The sequence below is a fragment of the Apteryx rowi genome, unplaced genomic scaffold (genome assembly GCF_003343035.1).
Source record: "Apteryx rowi isolate R43461 unplaced genomic scaffold, aptRow1 scaffold_595, whole genome shotgun sequence".
Taxonomy (NCBI): domain Eukaryota; kingdom Metazoa; phylum Chordata; class Aves; order Apterygiformes; family Apterygidae; genus Apteryx; species Apteryx rowi.
The window spans coordinates 269,513-291,360 of record NW_020450866.1 but is presented as its reverse complement, the minus strand read 5'-3'; the positions used below and the strand labels follow the sequence as shown (position 1 = coordinate 291,360).

The 21,848-nt window shown below is 40.4% G+C and overlaps 1 protein-coding gene across 1 annotated transcript in view; it reads left to right on the top strand.

Annotated features, from left to right (window-relative positions):
• The window catches only part of IGF2BP3 (insulin like growth factor 2 mRNA binding protein 3), a gene marked incomplete at its 5' end in the record, with an annotated part of 122,565 nt that overhangs the window by 59,413 nt on the left and 41,304 nt on the right, over positions 1-21,848 (top strand). Inside the window, 2 exons of the mRNA XM_026082820.1 lie at positions 12,971-13,022; positions 13,121-13,184. Of these exons, the coding sequence (XP_025938605.1) occupies positions 12,971-13,022; positions 13,121-13,184 (116 nt within the window). The remainder of the gene's footprint in view (positions 1-12,970; positions 13,023-13,120; positions 13,185-21,848) is intronic.

Here is a 21,848-nt window from a genome sequence, read left to right as displayed (position 1 = left end):
TGTGGCATTTTAAATATTTCTGATATCCTCTGGGATGCTGAGCTATACAAATGTTCTGTCCGTTATTCAGAATTTAAGAATCTGTCTTTATAGTAGAACAGTGCAACAGGACCATCTTTATTCAGTCGACTCTGAGTGCCTCAAAGAATCTCTGAACTGAGTACAGCGCCGCTGCGCTTTGTTAGCGGGTCTCATCTGTCATGCTGCTGATTTCTGCTCATTTTGAGTACCTGCCTGATAAAAATCATGTCATCAGTGTTTTGCCTCTTGTGCTTTCTAGTTTTCAAGCTTATTGTATGTGGTTGCTTCTGCATGGTAAGCTATTTCTGTCGCCTTGAAATTGAGGACAGGACAGGGTCCCAATATGTGATTCTGTGCTTCTGCTTATAAGTGTGTGTATTAATTAATTTCTGATACTTCTGCTAGTACTTGCCTCCTTTTCTCTCGTTACATTCCTCCTATGTCTCCTTACATCCAGAAACCATTCTTGTGTGTTTGTTGACCTGCTGCTGATGTGGAAACCTCATCTCCAGATGTGCTCCCTTCTCTGATTTGATTGTGACACTGCTCTTCTCTACATCTTTTATTCAGATTTTCTGAGGGCTTTCTTTCATATTTCCCCTCGTACTTTAGAAGCGTTCCTGGAAATTTTTACTTCCATGTTAGTTGGTCACTTCCCTGATATCCTTTCCTACACAGTGGCAATTCAGTTCTCTGAGACCTTTCCTGTAAACTCACACCTTACTCTTCATTCCTGCTCCCACAAATCCAAATAGTGTTTGGGCCACCAATGCATTGGTCATAGACTCCCAACTTGCTGCTGTGATCTCCCTGGCTGTCCAGCTGTTCTGCCCTTTCTTCTGGACTTGGGCTGCTTGTTTCTCATTTCTACTGCTAGACAATAAGGTGGGCCTGGTCCAGACTTTAGAAGTGGCCAGGGCTGGCTGAGGACAACCTTAAGTTTGAACAAGAAGATCAGGTGGATGTTTCCGTATTGTGTGTGGGCATGTGTGGGGTTTTTTGTTTTTGTTTTTTTTTTTTTCCCCTTCTTCTCCTTCCCCCTAAAGCTTCCCCGTTTAGATGTTTCGTCTGCTGTACTGTGAGTTCTTGGAGACAGGAGCTACCCTTGGTTGTTGCTTTCATTATTCATGGCAGCTGTTCAGCACAAGAGTTTAATGCACTGTTGATGATTTGCGATTGATTTTGCTGCTGCTCCTGCAATCCTCTACTAGCAGGCTCTGTGGCTTATTGCTATGTTAAGCTCCTGATATCATATGTTTCTCTTTCATGCAGATGCCCTGAGCAGGGATTTAAGAGCTGTGGCTCCCTAAGTCTTCAGCAGGTGAATAACCAAGAGTACTTAGTTCCTCTAACACCACCTCTTCTTTCTTTTCATGTTAGTAGTAAAATACTGAAGTACTCTATTCCTCTGTGCTTAAAAATCTGGTTCCCCTTCTGTTGGGCTGAACTTTTCACTATGAATCAGTGAAAAATCAGAATGGAGTGTACATTCATATAGTCATACACTGATGATTTACACTCCAACTTCCCTTATCTTAAACAGTGCTGACCTTTTAAATGTCAAAAATTTTAATTTTAAGCTTTTTAAGGAGAAGGAGTTGTTTTGACGCAAGGTAGTTCATAGTAAATGTGAAACTGGTAAATGGCATACAACATCTTGGTGCCCTTCAGTATTGTTCATCTTTACTCTTAATTTATTACTACCACAGACATTTTTGATTCATGTTCAAGAGAATATTGCTGTAGAGAGTTAAAGTACTTTTAGCGGAGGATAGCTTGCAGAGCTACTTCCAGAGCAGTTGTGAAATAGAGCTGGAGCCATTTATCTGAATACTGGCAGAGCCCATTTCAGGGTATAAGAAGGAATTTGGACTGAAATTGAGTGTCCAGCCAAAGCTTTCTGAAAATAACACTTGTTTAAAGTGAAATACATCAGTCTAGCACCTTGTGGTACAAACTGCTCAGATGTTTGGACAGGAGTGTCTTTATCAAAGGATGACTCAGGAAGAAAAAAAATTGTGTGTGTGTGTATGTGTGCATATATATAATGTTTTTAACAGCTAAAGCCAGACCTGTTGGACACAGCTCTAATTTTTTAGCTCAATAGAAAACTTGGCTATAAAATGCAAGGCACAGAGACTTACGACTAAACTTTCCAGCAGGAGCATTTGAGCCAATAAGAATGGAGAAGACCTCTGCTTAGTGGTATTTGATTTCTTGTGCTTTTCCTAAGTAGGCCTGATAAATAATAGGCAATTTAACTGTGTGTCAGGTAAGCAATTCTCTTTTGATTAAAACAAAACAAAACAAAAAAACCCTGCTGTCATCCATGTTATAGTCCCTCTTTCTTCTATGAATTTCAGCACTTGTGTGAAATGATGGTATTTCAGTTTCCAGGGCAGTGCAACTATCAGGTATTAATTATTACAAAGCAAGTAGAACAGCATAAGCTTGCCTCCTTCATGATTGCCTCAGTCTTGCTTTCCCTTTGGGAGAAGGTGTCTTGGACTCTGTATTCTAATTTTATTAATTATGAGGTTATGCAATAAGCTTTGCATCAGAGCTTATTGGTGAGTGGGTGTATTGTGAAGCTACAAATGGAAAACTTCCATCTCCCTCTGTAGGTCACAACCTGACCTGAATGCAAGGAGATGGAAGCAAAGGTTCCTCCTGAAGTAAGGCTGACATTAGCCTTAGTTAATTCATTTGACTGTAGCCATTCTCCTTGAATTTTTTCAGCAGTCATCTCATGAGTCATCTGATTGTAAATTTGAAATAGGTACTTAAAATAATTTATAGTCTGCAAGCAGTTAGCAAGCATGCAATATTCAAACTCTGAATTGTTTTGCTTGTGTGTGTGTGTGTGTATATATATATATAGATCAAATGATATTAGCATAGTGCATCTCTTGCAATGCTGATATCTAGTTTAGATAATCACATTCAAAAGTTTTGGGTTTTTTTGTAAAACTCTTCTTAAACCCTAACTTCCTGGTTAGTGCATGAGTTTGCTGGAGTGCTGGGATTCTTTAAGTTGGACTTGGAAATCTTATAGATCTGGTTATGCATTTCAATACAATTTCACAATAAACTCCCTTTAACTTTTAGTCTGTTTTTTTCATAACTTTGAGTTATTAAATTCCTTTTGGGGTTTTAAATATAAATGTTTCTGCCTTTATTTTAAGGATGCTTGGGATGATTAAGTAGCTTCTTTTTAAAAATATGCTACACTACCTTGCAGAAAGTAGTTTTACTATTTAATTACAAAGGAACGCGTTTATTATTTGATGAAGTTAGCATTGTTGGAAGAAGGGACAGGCTGCGCTTTTTTGTGTGTGTGTGTGTGTGTAATAGAAATTTTCTGCAGTTAAAAACCCCTTGCTTCCCCTTTGCTGCAAGGTCCATGCTTCCCCAGTTTGAAGGCTTTGACAGCACACAATTGTTTGTGAAACTCCCATCTCTGCTTTAGTCTTGCAAAGACCTTTAGTGTAAATTTTATTTTAACCTGCTTCTGCAGCTCAGAATAATTCAAATCCTTGAAGGTGATGTTCTTGCTGTACAAAGACCTCTACTTCTTGCTGTGAAGTGTATGTAACTTGTATTTTTGCCTGGCCCCAGGGGTGAATGTGTTGAGTGCCAGCCCAACCTCCTCCCTGTTCTTCCGTGCCCAGTCCCTGTGATGGGGGTCCAGGCGAGGTGCTTCCCCTTCCTCCCTTTCCCCCAAACAGTTGTACCGCAGCAAGGAGAGGCAGCTTAGGAATGGCTTCTTTTCTCCAGCGTTTGGGGTGAATTTAGCAGTTGCAGGTGTAGCTGTCAGAGCTCTGGATTACCCGAACCACCCTGTGCGTTTGAGAGGCTGCTACCGATGGTCTGTGTTGAGTATAGGTAGTTAAATCCATGAGGTAGGTTATAGGACCTTTCAGGCACTGATGGCTGGAGGGGAAAGGCTCATATGGAAATATCCAGCCATCTGGCCCCTGCATCTGTAAACCTTTAATAAAATGCAAAGAACACTTCCTTCCCTTCACGTGACTCATATATTGGAGACTGATTGTTCAGAGGCCAAGCCTTCTCTTAAACCTCTGTCCTGTTCTTGGTAGTGCCGTCGATTAGAAGGACTGCGGGTAAGTTGAAGGGGTGGTATGCGTCTTACATATGATTATTAAAAAAGGGGGGGGGCATGGGGGAGCAGGGACTGAATCTCATAAATATAGCTCAAGTAAAATGCTTCAATTTTTGTATAATTTTTCAAGGTTGTAAAGGAATCTTAAGATATTCATGAAGAGGTTGTTAAAGACTTATCTTTTACCTGAAAGCTTGTCATCTGGATTCTTAAACACAATGGAGAAAATGCATCTTGGATGTGATCTCCATCTGAGTTCTTATATGCTTTATTTTTATCAGAGCTAATCTGTGAACTAAATCCATTTTACAGGATTTTCCTCTATGATTCCCTCTACCATTTTTAGACAGCTGTAAGCCAATCCTAGAGGAAATGCTTAATGTTAGAATATGGGACAAACTTCCCAGGAAAGATTTCCCTAGTAGCAGTCACAGAACAGGCTCTGTCTCTATAATGCACCAACTCAGCTGTACTGCAAGAAATGTTTTTCATACATGTGGCCTCTTCGTGAAAGTATTTCTGTGTCCTTATAGAGAGAATTCATGAAATTTGTAACTGTTGATTTGGTTCCAAAAGATCATTGAAAATTTGATTTTTATTCTGACAGTTTTGTTATAGTTCCATGTTTTCAGCTCTACAGGAAGCGATGATTTTGTTAAAATTAAACTATTATGTTGAAACTAGAAAGATCAGACTAGCAGCAGTCCTGTAGAGCAGTAGTGGCATTAAAACATAGCTTTCAAAATTGCATTTTTCACACATTCAAGAAAGAGTAAAGCATATAGGAGAAATGTAATTGTCCCTGATATTTCTTCCAATTAAAAAGAACACATTCTCCATGATAATATGGAGTAAAGAAAACTTGGAGGATTTTTTTTTTTTTTTAATTGGGAGTGGAAGGTTGATGGGAAGAAGGGAAAATGTAACCATGTCCCTTGTGGCTTTTTGGCACTGAGGAGGACACTGAAGCTTGCGCGATGGGGTTGAGCAACACTCTCCAACAGAGACCAATGCTGGATGCTTCCAAAGTAAGGTGTTAAGATGTCAATAAAGCACCAATTGCATTGTGCAATTGAATTGCCCTCTAAATATAGTGCTGTGAACAAAGCAGAAAATTCACACTTTTTTCCTGTATATTTTCCAAACAACTTTTTTTTAATTTGCTGACTCCCATGCATCTGTGCAGTCTGTCATTTGACCAAAGTTGGGCAGCAGGTGCTCATGGGATAGTAATGCTTTTAGAGGGTGTTTCTTTTTAATGGCAGAATACAAATGAGATGGTAGAAGTAGTGGAGAGTTTCCACTTAAACCAGCCGCCCCTATGCAAAACGAGGCAGATAAGCGGCAGCAATCCTAGCTCGCGTTCCCCACTGCATTTCACAACACCCATCTGCTCTCCCGTCATGTGATCCTCGCCTCGTGCGGAGCCGCAGAAATGTCCCGTCACCCGGCTGCCACGCGGAGGAGGAAACCGGCCCCAGGCAGCGCCGCGGGCTGCCTGGGAGATCCCGGGAAGAGTGTTTGCCACCTTAAAACAATGATCACTGCCCTTAAGGATCTATCTACGTGACAGTGCTTTTTAATTTTCTGAACTCCTGTTGCATATCAGTATGTGTGTTGAATCAGGAGTGTTTGTATTGGTGCTAACCTGATTTATAAACTCTGATATCATCTGTGACTTTGTTACTCATGAAAAAGTTGCACCTTTAATCTGAAGGGAAGGGAGGTTATTAAAGTATTATAGCAGATATTGTGTGGTTGTTTAATTGCATTCAGATAATGTTGGATAAATACTTATTTCTCTGTTTTCAAACTTGTTTTCATTTAATTTAGATGAAGGGTGAATAGAAGTTGCCAATTTGGCCATCTCTACATGATTCGTTATTTCATAATACCTGTATCGTATTCCCTCTCACTCCTTTCCAAACCGAATTATTCTACTCCCTTTAATCTTCCTATGAAGAAGGCCACCCATGCATCTAATAACTTTTGTTGCCTTTCTCTAAACATTTATCCTGTAATTTTTTTAACCTCTGAGGCCATTTAATGCCATTTGTCAGCCTGATACTATGATCATTTTTTGTGCCATTGCATACCTCCTTTGTGTCACCCACACTAATCTTTCCACTCTATCACACATTCAAGAGACTATTTCCAACTTAGAGTGTAATGTGAGATCATGAGAGCACACAAGAACTTTGAGCATGCTGAATTCAGTACTTGGGCTAATTTTCCTCTCTGGTGTGATAGCCCAATCATTTTTTTTCTACGTTTTCTTCTCTGTTTTCAGAGCTAGAAAACTATCTCAGTGATTTTTTTCCATCATAGGAATTTGTATTTAAAAAAAGGATGGAGGGGGAGTTTTGATGCTGAGCTTCATCTGTAATGGTTTTATCCTGTTGCTTACGTTTGCTGGATTCTTCTTGAATTTTTGTTTGGAGGCTAACTTTCTTCCATCTGTGAATTATGCTAATTGTGCTTTGTGTGATTTTTGACTTAGCAGATTTAAGGCAGGTTCTTTTACATGTTGTTCTTGAAAACCAGTGTCTTTTTAAGCATTTGGTCCTCTGGATCTCTTATCTTTTCAAATGTGTTTTATATATAGATATGTATATTTCTCTATGTTGAGAAATGGTCCAGCTGTCTTATCTGGACTTAGTTATAAACACTTGTGGTAGGTATAACTGGTTACAGTATGTAGTTATGGTTGCCTGTGATGCCCTACTTTAGACGTGTTTTCATTTACTTATACTTTTTTCTTAACTTAGAACACTGAAGTTGAAAAATTGAAATAGTGCACATCGTCTCTCTTTCTGTCTTTTTTTAATCAAGCATTTGAGATGTTCAGCGATGAGAGCAAGGTAAAAAGTGACCAGCTTGTGTTCGCACTGTAGGGAGGGAGATTGGTTTGGGGCAAGGGATGGCGCTGCTGTCGAATGACAAATCCAGTGTGTGCAGTGAAGGGGAGATTGGCTGTAGGAGTTGTGCCCCCCAGTTACTGCAAAATTAAAAAAGTGTGTGGTAAGTCAAGGCTCTCAGGAAGACAAACTTTTTTGGTTAGGGGAATTGAATGCTGCCGTGGAGAACTGAATTCTACCCCTGCTTGCCTTAGCTATTTGGTGCTGGGCAAGCTATTTAAGCAGAAGTTACCATTAGCTGCTGACGGTGTGTCTTGTATTTGGTTTGTCTCACGTGACAAGCCTCAGGTCTCTCTTGCAGAAGTGCAGTGTTCTCCTTGCCACAGATGAGACTGGTTTTCAAGCTGTGCTTTGAACATCCAGAAACGCTGAGCACTCTGGAAATCGAGCCCTCGGTGTCCAAACTGGTCACTCAATTAGCAGTTCCTTTTGACAATTTTGGTTTTGTTCTCTGTGGTTCAGTTTTACATTCTTAAAACCCTGGTAATGCCACCTAAACAGAATTGTATTATAGGGTAAATTTATTAATAGTTTGAACATTTGGATGTAACTGTAAGTTCCCAGGCAAAGAATTCACTCCAGGGTTTGTATGGGATGTGGTAAATAAGCCGGAGTTATTGTTTTCAGGCACTGCCTTTCTGGTGTGTGCAAACAATGACTTCAGCAGCTTCCAGATTTATTTTTCTGATTCTTCCAGGCTATGGTCATGGTTCCCTGAGACAGTAACTGGGCACTGGAGGGCCCACTAGATGAAAAACACCATCGCCACATGTTGCAGTGCGAACAAACTGAGTTTGCCCATTCAGATGCCTTCATAAAGTTTTAAGGAATGACTTTGTCCCAGCAGACTGTATGCTGGTTTGGTTACTCTCTGTCCGTACCTCCTGAACTGTGCAAGAGATCCACGTGGTCTGACCTTCTCTTAAAATGGGCAACGATGCTGTGTTCGTGCTCTGGCTAATTGCACGTGATCTGGATCCGGCTTGTAGGGCTGGGAGGTGCGTGCACCTGGCAGTCAGGTCACCCTTCCATGACTGCTTCAGCACTGATGCTAACAGCATCCTCCGATTATAGCTTTCAAAACTGGTCGCTTCCTCAGGGGTTCAGTGGGGGCTGCTTCATACTTATTTTTGCCTGTAAAGTCATACTAGTCAGGCCCCCTAGCAGAGCTGCAGTTTTTCCCAACAAAAAGAGCGTTTAAGCCAAAATGAAGCCACTTTGCTAAGGGCCTTTTTGCCATCATAAGTTGTCTGCAGCTGGTGGTTCGGCTGGGAGGGCAATGGTTGTTCTGCTGGAGACTTTTCATGCACCGAAGTAGCATAATGCTTGTGCTGCGGTGCAGGTGTGTGCGTGCCAGGGCCAAGTGGGCATCGTGTCACTTGTGTTAAGATAATTAAGTAAAAACTGTTTCTTACAGACTTAAGTATACTAAGAGAACACTTCGGGTGCAGAGATGGCATTAGTGGATCAACCAGACTTGATATTTGGAATGGTATCACCATTACTTTTTTTCTCTCTCCTTTTCCTTACCATGTCCTGGCTCTTCCTTTTCCTTTCACCTTACTTCTCTTATTTAAAAATGAAGAGCCACTTGCTCTAACAACTTCTTTTCTTTCCTCATGTTGTTGTTTGACTTTTTTTTCCCCTTTATTGTTAAATCACCTGGAACTCTCAAAGTGTTCGCAGCTTTCGGAAATGTTCACGTGCTGCTTCACTGAATGACTCTAATCCTCCTGTCTGTCTCTCTAGTTGTGGTTTCAGTTGTGTTTAATTTTAACTCCTGATCGGCACCCTAGGAGTCAGGAAAGAAAGGGTGACCTAATGTATTTGCTTTACGTGAGTGGAGGAGAAAACTTCAGATTCTACAGTAACATTGCGTGTCCCATATTTAAGAGTGTGTATGTTGGGGAGAAATGAAATGTGGATGACTTCTCACGCACCTGATATTTTGAGACTGTTTTGTTTTTGAGGTGGGACATAGCTGAGTCCTACAGTACACATATGAAGAGGTGTGTGAAATGCCCTCGATGCTCTAAAAGTGCCCCAAACAGCTATTCCGGTTTGTTCAAAGGGTTCTACTGCTGCACTTGGAAACCTGCATGAGAACTGGAATATTTGAATGTGTGTTTGGAGTTCTCGGCTCTACTGAAGAGTAACGTTTTCTTGTTAGACAGCCTTTATAAAGCAGCCTCGATTTGTGGGGCTTGGGGTAGGGTAATGCTGTTTATAATGAAGTCAGAATTGGCTTTTAGAGCCTGATGAATGAAAGTCCACAGTATAAGACTGCAGCTTTTTGTGAGAGAGACATCTGTGCTATAACAAGAGCAGGAGACCCAATTTAGACAACTGCTAGAATGAGAGCTCAAGAAAAGGAAAGACTTTTTTTCTAACTTAGATTAAATATTTATACAAATAAACTTTTCTTTTCAGCTGCTTATCAGAATTGCTGCTGTACCACCAACTTGGCTTTGAGTTTTGCTCCGATTGCCCAATAAGGCTGTACACGAAGAGTGTTACGGAAGAGCAACTTAAACAAAACATGTTTGTTTTGCAGCAGAACTAGAGGCTTTGGGCTAGAGAGAAAAGACAGAGCAAAGAGATAGGAAAAAATAGAAAGATGTGAATAGAAATTGGCTGTTGCAACAAATACATGTGAAGCAAGAAGCATGTGCAAAAATTGGGTCCTGTTTGTCAAAAGTGAGTTATAACAGAGGATCCAATTTTGAATTCAGTCACAATGACTTTTCCCAACTGGATCAGCTGGCTCAGTTGGAAGTGTTCTCCCCCTGCAAAGCTTGCTTCTTACCCATAAAATAAATACATACAAACACATACCCCAACCACTGCTGATGCTTTTTCTTAGCACACTTTAAATAGTCTGGCTAAAAGGTTACCTCTGTGGTGTCGATCACACCTAAACCCTTGCTGCTTGAGATCCATGGCAGTGAAGATGCAAGCACGTGATGAGGGCAGTGCTGGGGAGAGAAAGCTCCTTGCACCCCGGAGGATTGCTTAGCGTTTCTGTTAAAGCTACAATCCTTTGAGGAAACTTATCAAAAATCAGTTTGGTAAAGTAACCCATTTAAGAAAGTAAGACGTCGAGACGCTTGGATTAAAACCCAGATGGACCTGGTCTCTGACCGAGACGGCTCGGAGAAGGATTAAGGAGCAGAGTAAGTGGAGAACCCCCGCTAAAGGGGAGCGGGGTGCTGAAAGCCTGGTGCCGGGCTGCAATGCAGTGCTAATGGCAAAAGTGCCTTTGGTTCTTGGGCTTCTTGGAAGAGATACGACTCTAGTGTGGTGAGGGGTTTTCAACAGCTGATCAGAAACACGCTGGAAGTAGTAGTTTTTAGAGAGAGTGTAATATCTTTACATGAATACATAGATTCAGCTTTTAAGCGCTCCTTTTCTTCTAGGTGAAGCTGGTGACTTTAATATGTGGGTCTTCATTTAAAAATGTGCTTAGTACAGGACATCGATTTAATAGGGAAATAGCTTAGAAAATATTGGATAATTTTTATTCCGCAAAGCCTTGTATTACCCCTGGGATTCCAGCTTTGCTCTTTTCCTGTATGGTAAGGATGAAAAGGAAATTCTCCTCTTCTGAAGTGATGCAGCTGTGGGTCAAGGTGGGCATGAGCTGGTGGCTGGTCTGTGTAGTTCAAATGTAATGAAAATTTGTCCTATGTAACTAAGTTATCTCACATTGTAGTCCTGTTTGCTGCCCTGTAATACTGCCCTAGTGTTGACATCCTGTAAGAACAAAGAAATTGCTTTATCAGGCTAGTGAACTGTATAGTATCCTGTTTCAAGTAAACACCTTAAAATGGGTCTCTGAGCCAGGGACTTGCCTTGCTTTTTCATATTTTAAAACCCTGACCCCACCTGAGATTCTGTTCATTCACTGATACCAGTTACAGCAAAATTATCATTTAAGCTGTCTATAGTAGAAGACTTTTCTCTGATCATGTGCAGTGACTGTCCCCATTTGTGCTGAAGTCCAAGACCTCAGAATTGCAAGACCTTGTAACTCCTGCTTGTCTGTCTGAATGTTTCCGTGGAAGATCCTTTTATTTATTTTAATCCCCTGGAACATCCCTGCTTCAGTAATATTTGGTGAATTTCAGAGTAAAATTTTCCTTAAATAGTTTGAAATTGTAGAATCTGAGCAGTGGCAGAAAACTTGGATTTTAGGGGACTGAGAAGACTTAGGCACTCAGACTAGATTAAGCTCCAGTTGTAGAAACAGTTGACAATTAATTGTGGGGTGTTTTTTTTAATAGACAAATTGTTACTAAGAAAACTTGCTGGCCCCTCCGTGAGATGGGAGGTGAAATTCTGCATTTAGAAGTAGTGATACATCGCTCAAACTTGCCAAGCAGTGTATTGCCTTTTAAATATCTGGATTGAAATATTACCTTTGAAATGTCTGCATGCAATTTCAATTTTAATAGGTGGTAAAGATTAAAATTCAAAACTATATTAATGTAAGCTGTCATTAAGTTTGGGCATATAAACTGCAGTTTATAGTTTAAATGTCTTTTATATTGTAGTAAAAGTGTACAGAGCATTAATAAATTATCATTTTGAATTCTTAACTGCATGAGGAAATGGACTATACTTTGCACCTTTAGTTTTTGAGGATTGGGGTTTTGTGCATGCTTAGTTGCTAGTTACAATAAGTGGAACCTTACTGGAATGATAAGCCCCACGAATGCGATATATGCTGATGTTTTTTTCTTCCTCATGTCCTTGCTTTCTTATTTCTTTCCTTTCCCAAAAGCGTTTCCTCCCTTTTATTATGCCGTTTAGCCTTAAGAGAGTATCTGAGGAGTGGTACTGCTGGCACAGAACAGGTTCAAAGTTTACTGTCTCACTCCTTGATGTGAACTGTAAATTTTTGCAGTATTGTTTCAGTTCTCAAGGCAAAACATCAGGATGCAATGAACCCCAATGATGTCTTTGTGTCCTGTGCTAGTTACACCTGTGTAGTTACTGTTCTCTTGCATGTTGTTTTCTTCCCTCTAAGAAATAAAGTATATATCATTTGGATTTTGGAAGCAATACAATAGTAGGTATTTAATGGTTTTACTGAGATATTCTGTCACCTTGATTTTCCTAAAAGTCTAATTGTTTCTTGCCCCTTCTCCTTCATTCCTCATTTGACTAGAAAAAAAAAAAAAAGAATTATGCCAGATGAGACTACTTTATTCAGCTTTCATTTGCTCCTTGTCATATGTTTTCACCTGTTTCTCCCTAGCTTTCTGCTAAAGGACAGATCAGTCGCAGCTTTCCAAGGATTGTCAGGAGCCTGGTGCTAGTGAATGCTCTGGAACTGGGTCTTTGGGAAAAATGGCAAAATAAGTGTGGAGCAGCCCTGCCTGCAGTGGCGGGGCCAGTTAGCTTCTCTGGTGCACAAGCCCACAGCTGTGAGGACATAACACGTTTCTATATACAACTGATGAGTACTGGGGGGGGAACCAAACCAAAAACAAGGTGGCAGAGTTACCTATGTGCTCAGGTTACAGGAAGGGGTATTATTCCAGATTTGCTCTATTTTAAATTCTTCTTGCCTCTGCCTAACCCCCCTGTAACTGGGTACAGGTGATCTGGAGACTTATTTTCAAAGATGAGGACTTACAGTGCTGTGTGATTTCTTGGAGTTCTGTTTTATATTTTCACATTTATAATAAGGTTGCAAATGCAGATTTTCTGAAGTGAGAAGGAAAACAAGCAATGCATGTTTACTGTTCCCAAAATAACTTGTAGCTCAACAGAGCAGTTGTCTCGAATGCTATACATTTTGATAAAAATGATTACAAATTTTAGTGTAATTACAGGTTGTGTTTTTTTGTTTTGTTAATACATTTTAAAATTGACATCTGCCATTTCTTTTCCCTCTTGATAGGTGCTGGATAGTTTGTTAGCTCAATATGGAACAGTGGAGAACTGTGAGCAAGGTACATGCTCTGACCTCAAATTGCTTTTAGATTTGTAGTGGGAAGCAAGTGCACAGTGAACTTAATTTTTTTTTTTTTCATTGCTTTTTCCTCTCTAGTGAACACTGACACGGAGACTGCAGTTGTAAATGTAACATATGGCAATAAGGACCAGGCTAGACAGTAAGTATTTTACTTACTTGTTACTGTACTCCAGCTTGCATGTTGGGAGTTCATGTTATCTTGTTGTTATCTTGGTGCAGATTTTATATACAACTTTGCTTCTGATTAATCAGTTAACAAAATGATACTGTAAGCAATAACATTTTAAGACAGTCTCTTGGTCCTTGCCCCTCACTAAGTCTAAGGTGCTTTATTTTAGTTATTTTTTGTCACCATTTTTTCCTCCAGTATGCTAAAAATATTTTGAAAGTTGAAAATTTGGGTAAAATTATTTGACTGGGGAAGGTTGAAAGTTAGTGATTTACCAATGGCAAACAATGAGAGTTATCACTTAATGATTTTTAGCCATGTTTTAAAATACTTTGTGATGCCCTTCTGCAGTGTTGGATGCTCTGCCTCTTCTGTTGAGAAGCTGCGTTCTTCTCCTAATTGTTTCTGCTCTTCTGGCTGAGTTTTTTTTTTGATTATTTTTTGTTAGAAAATTAATACTCCTTCCAAACAGAGGAAAAGGTGATGATCACAATAATTAAAATAATTTACTTGGGCTTTTTGAACTTCAGGCTGCCTACTTTATACTTGCTCATATCTTTGGTAATCAATAATTTTTAATCTAAACATTAAAATTTAGAATTTAAAAATATAATATATTCCACTTTCTTAATCAATGTCTCTGTCTCCTTTTCCTTTAAACATGCATGTTATATGTTATGCTGCAGGTATAATTTTCCTTTTCCACCATGGGTAGAATAAGGACTAGTGTGTTGCCTGATTTTTTTTTAATCTGGGGGCATAAACATGTTTGTGTTTACCTCTTTTTAACCACAGCAGATTAAACAAAACCAAACCCAGGGAATAGCCTACAATGATTTTTTTTGTTTTTGTTTTAACTTTGAAGTTTCTGCCACCTTGTGGCTAACTAAAATCAGCAGTTAAGATACAGACCATGCTTATGGTATGCATTAATACAAAATTACAAGTCAAATAATATTTGTACACATAATTAAGTAATTATGACTTTTGCATAACTTGAATGCAACACATGACATGTTTAATCTTTCTGAGTGCTGGCTTACTTGTTAGAATATTCTAAACAAATGTGATGGGCAACTTGTGTCAATTTTTTTTTTTAAAGAGGCAGTACGTTGGAAGGGAGCAATGTTTTTCTTAAATTTGCCAAGTTATCCTCTCAAAACTTGCATCTTTCAACAAGCATTTCTTCATGTTATTTTATTGTTTTTAATTCTATTGCACAATAATTAAGAAAGATGATGAATTTCTAGTTCTGAAGAAATGCATGGTGCCATGTTATAAATTAACTTTACATTTGACAGTTCCCTCTTTGAAAATGTAAGAAGGAAGTGCTTAAAATATCATGGAAAAAAGCATGAATCATATTTCTGAACTGTCATCTATGATGCGAGTTCTTGGATGTGTGCACTCTGTTATGAAGCTGAAAACAACAATGTACAATTTCTCCGCGCTCAAATTGGCTGTGCTAGTGATTACATTTTAAGGTTATTCCTGAGGAAATGCTGAGATAAGCCAAAACTCTGAAGAAGCAACCAGGCTAAAATTTTGTTTTGCATGAGAAATTGCATAAAAATAGCTGAAAGTATCTTGCATTTGAAGCAGGTGAGCTAGAGTCCAGCGTGAATGTTGGAGGAGGACCTGAAGCGATAGAGGTTGAATGATAGCAAAGAGTTTGTTGGTTGCCTCGGGCAGGTAGGGCAAGTGGAGGAGCCTTGATTCGCTTTGCGAGTGCTTACATATGGACTAACGGCTTTTTAAGGGGATGAGTCTTATTTTCTGTGCAGAAGCTGCTAGCTCAGATTGGCTTCGTCTTTAACCCTAGCAGCAGATAACTTGGCAACCATTTAGAAACCCCTAACAGAAGAAGTGGCTAGATGGAGGTTTTTCTAGGAAACAGACTGCGAGGAATTGCAATGAAAAATAACTACAGGGTGTGCGTGTGGCATTTCTGTAGTGACTGTGGCGGTGTTTTGGCTGGTTGTTTTTTCTAGACATGACCCAGCTTTGCTTCTTGGAAGAGGTTGTGGTGGACAGTAGTGGCTGTGGGGAGGGAGCGCGCGCTTCAAGAGTGCTGGTATTTGATAAAATTCAGTGTTGATCAGTCTGCGCAGTATAAACAGTAACAAGAACTGATGTTTTTGAAAGCTGTTTAGCATGGTTTGGGATCAGCAGCTGGTAACAAGTTTTGTATTCTTGAAATTTAGCTTTTTAGGGGAAATGGTCTTGGCCATGACTTTTGGAGAAAGCACTACGACACTGTACATTTTCTATGGTCTTGCGTACAGTGGGTCCTTAGTTTAATTGGGTCTTTTATGCATTTTTTGTAACACACCCACTAACTTCACCATTAGTAGTGTTGGCTGACAAAACACGCCAAATTGGCTACCTCCCTGCTGGGTAGACTGTGTGGCGTAGCTGGCTGTGCCTGCCGGAGTGCGTACTGACAGCGCCATATGGTGAAGTGCTGCAACACTATCTGGAGATATTTTTGATAACCAATCTGAACAACTGTGGTATGCATTGGTTGAAGGATGTTACTTTTAAATAAATCTTTGGTTCCACCCAGTTTAGGAAGGTGAGCATACTTTGGTCTCGCAAGCCTGACTGTGCAGGGCTTTTCTTCAGCTTCTCTAGGCTGGTACCGTGACCGCAGCATAGGGCTGCCTCCAAAATCAACTTGGAAACTGAAATCAGTGGTGAATGCTCCAGTCCTCCAAAGCAGCAAGCCTTGGATAGAGCATGTAGCATCAAAAATCAGACTTAACAGTTATTGCATATGCACGTTGCTATCGTGTACGCAGTCAATGCAGTGGTGGATTATACTTGGAAAAGAGAAACACAGGGAGCGAGTGACAGACCCCCATAGCTGGTGGCTCAGTTTGAACACCTCGGTCGGCAGGGTAGGTCCTGAAGCAGCTTGGGATCTGCTCACTGGAGGGGACCCCCTCTTCTCCCATCATCCATCCATGACTGTAATCAGCAGGTGATGTTGACTGTGTCTGTGTGACACGCTGCCACTTAACTTGTTACTGTTAGCTTCAAAAGTTACGTTACCTTGTCTTTTCCTCCGCAAAATGTTTCAGATGCATAGACTTCTAGTGCATGCTACAGGATTTAGCTCTACCCAGGCTTTTGGAAGGGAATATCATGCAAAGTTGGCCTTGTGTCCATGGGGTCAATGTATATTGTTTTTTATAAGGCTAGGTATTTTTTTTTACCTTATTTTTTTAAGCTAAGGGATGAGGTATGTCTGTTGGCTGTGTCTTGTAACTGATGGTATTTTAACTGTTGGCTAAAACAGCAGAAGCCCAAGATCTGTCTCTTTGCAGATGTTAATGGTAATACTGCCTTCTGAGTGTTAAGGTACTAGTGGTCACCTTTTAATTAGAACATATGCAAGCACAGGCAAAAAAGAAATCTTTCCCTTCATAGGAAGTATAAAGCTCTGTGTATGTTCATGCTTGCAATATGCATCCTCACTGGATGATGCTAGTTTACATAACTAATACTTCTATATGCCATCAGAGGTCATGTCTAATGTTGCCATAGGAACAATAATACTGCAAATTCAGGGTGGTGTGTGATTATAAGCTTAGATTTATTTTTGTTTTGTTTTTATTTTCAGAAACACTAATGACAACTATAATTGTATTTAATGCAAAAAACATCATAATGGCAAAGAAAAATTACCATCTAAATCAGTCTTCTCAGTATGCAAATATATCTGCTCAGGGTGAGGGGAGGTGGTGTAGGTACAAGCTGCATGTGGGAGTGAAATATGTTCTCCATCAAGCGCTTAGTGTCATCACACTATCAATGGATGAGTGATTTCAAGCACTGGTATTTCTAAGGGGAGGCGCCATATTTATTTATTTAAAATATTTTAACTTCTAAAAGCAGAAGGGAGAAGAATGCTGGGCAAACATGGTTTCTTGGAGAACTCATGAGCAGACAACAGTGAGAGATGCAATTTTTGATCTGAAGAATTTGGGTGACTCACTTGTAAAATATTTCTTCAAATGTTGCCTTCTCTTGTAGGGAGCCTCTCGCCTCTGAGCAGGTCTCACTGGAGTGTGAGCCAGGCTGCTGGGTGTCGTAGCAGAGCACACACAGTGGCTGCTGCAGTCTTTAATGAACTTGTTTTACAAAAAATTTCTGACTACACTGCAAAGACCCCCCTAGCTGCTGCAACCCAGGAAGGCAGAGGTGTTTGCTGACAGGCAGAGGCGGCGCTGCTGTGATGGGGGCCATTTCCACGGCCTGCGCGAGGATGCGCTTTGCCAAAGGAGGGGGATCGAACACGTATTTGGTGGACTGTAAAAATGGCAAAATGCATGGCATGGGGGTTTCCTGTAGCCTTGACTCTTTTTCGTGGCACTAGCGGTACCTCCTTCAGTCACTTGCGCTCCTGAGACTCATGGCCTCTTTGGCGATGGAGATGGCTCCCCAGATGGCAGGTGCTGTGCAGAGCGCCAGCAAGACAGAGATCTGTCACACGTGTGCTGCATTCCTTGCCCTAGCAAAATGTGTGGCTCTTTCTGTGATCCTGGTACAGAGTGACCCTAGTTAGGGAGCCCACGGTGTAAATCAAGAGATGAGTAGATGTTGTTTTTCAGGAATTTTGCATCTAGAAGACAACTCTGAACTTTTTGCAGAGATTGGGAAAGCAATGGTAAATTTAATTGCATTTGGTAGATCTGAGAAAAAATGAAGCTAAACCTAGAACCACATCTTGCTGCTGCTTTCTTTTTTGTTTTGTTTTGGTTGGTTGGTTTTTATGTCTTTAAGTCCTGTCCCATCCCTCGCCAAAGTAGTGCTAAATGCCTTTAAAAATCTGGGCTTTGGCCATGATTACTTGTTGTGGTGCTGAAGGACTCTTAAACCGATATCTTACCTGACTACAGCCATAAGTTTTGTGCCACAAAATTCATAAAATGAGTAAGTTTTTCAGAACAATTAAATAACGGTGTATGACAATACATTAAAAATCTAGCTAAAACTGTCAAATGTTGGAATCTGAGGTCCAAGCTCAAAATTCACAGTGACCTTTCAAAAGCTCTGGGCATTTTCTTCCATAAGAAATGCATCAGAACTCTGTATTTGCTGTGTCTTTGAAAATCGGTCCTTTTAGAGTTCCTCTCTTTCTCTGTGCCTCAGTCTGTGCTGAATGTTAGACACCCTCCCTTGAAAATGCCAGTCTTGCAGAGGAAGTTTACTGGGGTTAAACCACAAATGATTCAGGAGAGCAGTTCAGTTCGTGGCTCTTCTGACTTGAGCAAGTCAGGTAAACTCTATCGTTTGCCTATAAAACATGGAGAAATCTGTGTTGACTCGGAGGATGAATTAAAGTTCTCTTTATAAATATCTATATAACTAGTTTAAGAAATGATGCTAGATGGTTAGTCTCTAGTATCCAGCTAGAGAAGTGAACTTCTAAAGCAGGTTTGCCTTCAAAAGCAACTCCTCTAGTATTCTTGAGTTATTTTTCCACATCGTCATACTGCTTTGGCCAGCAATTGTTCACTGCTAACATAATTAATATCCCAAAATGGAAAATGAGCTTTTCTCAGTTGTCTTTGAATTTAAAGTACTTATTGTCATATAGAACCATTTAGCAATATAGAAACTGTTTAAGTAGAAAAATTCCAACCTTCTTTCCAGGGAAAGTATGGTATATGCCAGTTGTTACTGTATAATGTTTGTTGTGAAAACATGATACGTATGTAGCTTAGCTGCAAACAAAAAGTTTACTCTTTTCTTCCCCCACCACTTCTGAGGAAGAGTGAGAAATCAAGTGCTGATTTAATGCAAGATTTTGCATTAGTGCTGGGATTCTGGTCTAAAATCTTTGAAAGCCAGAGAAGCTTGAAGCGTTTTGGGAAAGATGCAGTGTCTGAACTTGTCAAATGAATGTGTGGAAGGGAACAAGTTGGGATGGACGTCAACCCAGAGCTTACCAGCATTTTCTAGAAACGGTACTTGTTCATGCCTCCAACATCTTGAGCTTTGACTGCAAAAGAAACGGGGCTTGTGCAACGGCACTGTCAGGTGGTGCCGATCCCCTGCCCTGGTAGCTCTTCAGCTTGCTGGCAGGTTTTGGTAACCCAAAAATAGAGATCTCGAGGATATTCCCAGCCAACCAGCAGGTAATAATATGTTCGTGTTGCATAAAAGGGAGAGACTCTGGACCTCTCCCCTGAGAGAGATTTCAGCAAACGCCTTTCGGGCATTGGAGATTGCAGAAGCTCAACCCTGAGAGACAAATCCATAGGAAAACAAGTTTCATTAATTCTGCTCTTCACATCTCTTACTGTTCTTGTAAACACAGCTTTCTATGTAATAAGATGCTCTTCAAATTCAATGGAGTAAAGTTGCAAAATGTCGGCTTCGAAATTGTCTGAGCAAATTTTAATCCAGCTCTTTTTTTGCCATGTGCTGTAAGAGATTCTCCTATTATGGGAGCAATTACACTCCCACTCCATCCCCAACAGACTCGTGTCTCATTTGGTGAACAGAAGTATTTAATGAGCAGTGATCAGTTATTCAATGTTTTGCTTTCCTTGTTGTCCAGTGGGGTTGCCCCAGGCCTTATTTATTGCCAGGCCTTATTAAACACTGCTCTAAAGACGAGAATTACTCATTTTCTCCTAAGCTCTTTACTGTCCTGTTGGAGTATGTCACGGATGCGGATTTATTCCGGGGGGGGGGGGGGGGGGGGGGAGATGTTATCCTCTTTATTACAGCTGAGGCTTAGTACCGTATACCACTTCTTACATGCAAAGCTACTGCTCAGTTGCAACAGCTGTTTGAGACCCAGAGGCCTGATTTTTCAAATGGGACACCTAAGAGATGAGTATTACTCTTTTACTGGCTACCCATGGAAAATTTAGGAGACTGGCAGGCACTATTCATCATCTCCGCAGTAGAGGCAGGCGCGAAGCTGTTGCTGAGGGCAGCAGTTGGTAAACTGTCTATAACTACATGCAAATGCATTGAGCAGAGGGACTGGATTAAGTGCCTGAATTTGAAAGACCTTGCTCCAAAGCATAGGGTTATTAGAGCTTTTTTTTAAAGAAAATAATGGCAGGCTCTTTAACACGAGATGGAAATCCCCTCCCTCCCACTAGTATTTATAATTGAAACTTTGTCTTTAAACAAAATCACTGTTAACTTTGGTCCAAGTCTAAGCCTGGCATTCCTAAATTGCCCCAAATCAGTGTATGTTTCAGTGATGTCAAAGTATCATATTGTTGGCCATCTAATTAATGCGATTTTTATTAAAACTCAGTGTCTTTCTTGGACAAAGACGTAAGTTCATACTAATACCTTACCATCATGCTGCATGTAATTCAGTTACTCCAGTATTTCCTGGATCCTTATTTTTATTGACTCTATTCTGTCTGTGAGAGCAAGTTCTTCTGCATTTCAGAAATCTGTCATTTTATACTGCCCCCTCCTGTTCCCTCCTTAAAAAGGAGGAGACCAGCAGATCGGGTTGACTTGGAAGCACCTTGGGTAGTTTAAATGGCCCCTTTCAGAACCTTTTTCCTTTTCGTCCTTTCTCCCATCAGGCAAATCATCGTATCCTTAACAGTGCGAAGGGGGGCACTTTTCTATGGGTGCTGTCCAGCAACTGGGTGACTGGAGGTGTTTTCAGCCACTAGGGTTAATTTGTGTACAAGAAATGCATCTTGATCTTCAGCACTTAAGCCTTGTCCCTACAGGGAAGCAACAACAATTTGCCAACTAATCCAGAAAAAATACAACTTCAGAGCTTGCTGTAGGCAAGGGCCTCTTTTTGAACGTAGCAGATGTCTGAGTGGACTTACCACATGTTTAACGTCGTGCTGAACACGTGTTTGGTGTCGCGCTGATCAAGTGTTCTGCAAGCTGCTCCAAAGCTTTAACTTGCTAGTTAACTTTAAATGTGCTTACAACATGACTAGCTGGTGAGTTGTAACGTGCTTCAGTGCCACGCTAAGTGATGTTTCCAGTGCCACCGGTTGCCTTGAAGTACTTTATTTACTGCAAAGAGTGAAGCATGAGCTGTGTCTCTTTCTGTCACAGCTATATCACTTATTATGAGAACTCCAGCCCAAAGCTGTGTTGGCAAAAACCTGAAGGTAGGTGCTGTGATACCAGCTGAAAAAGTTTTCCCTCTGGTGCAGCTTTACTTCCATTTGGGAAAGTGATTTAAATTAAATCAGCAAAAGAATGCTTTTGAGGATATAAACTGTCTCTCCTGTGGGTTTTGCTGATAGGGTTGTACTGGTGAAACCTTTTAAGTGTGGAGAAGCCCAGAGCAAGAGCTAACTTGCAGTCCTCATATGGTGAATTTAACCAAAAAAAAGTTAATTTAAAAAAAAAAAAGTGTAATCTAAATCTTGATTGAAGAATTTTGGATGTAACTTTTCATCTAAGAGCAAGTTTTTAGCTTTGTCATAAAATTTAGGAAGAGTAGAAGCCTACACCTGAATGTTTTTTTCATTTCCTAAGGTCCCACATGTGATTCTGTGTTTTTTCTTCCTTCCTTCCTTCCTCCTTCCTTCCTCCTTCCTTCCTCCTTCCTTCCTCCTTCCTTCCTCCTTCCTTCCTCCTTCCTTCCTCCTTCCTTCCTCCTTCCTTCCTCCTTCC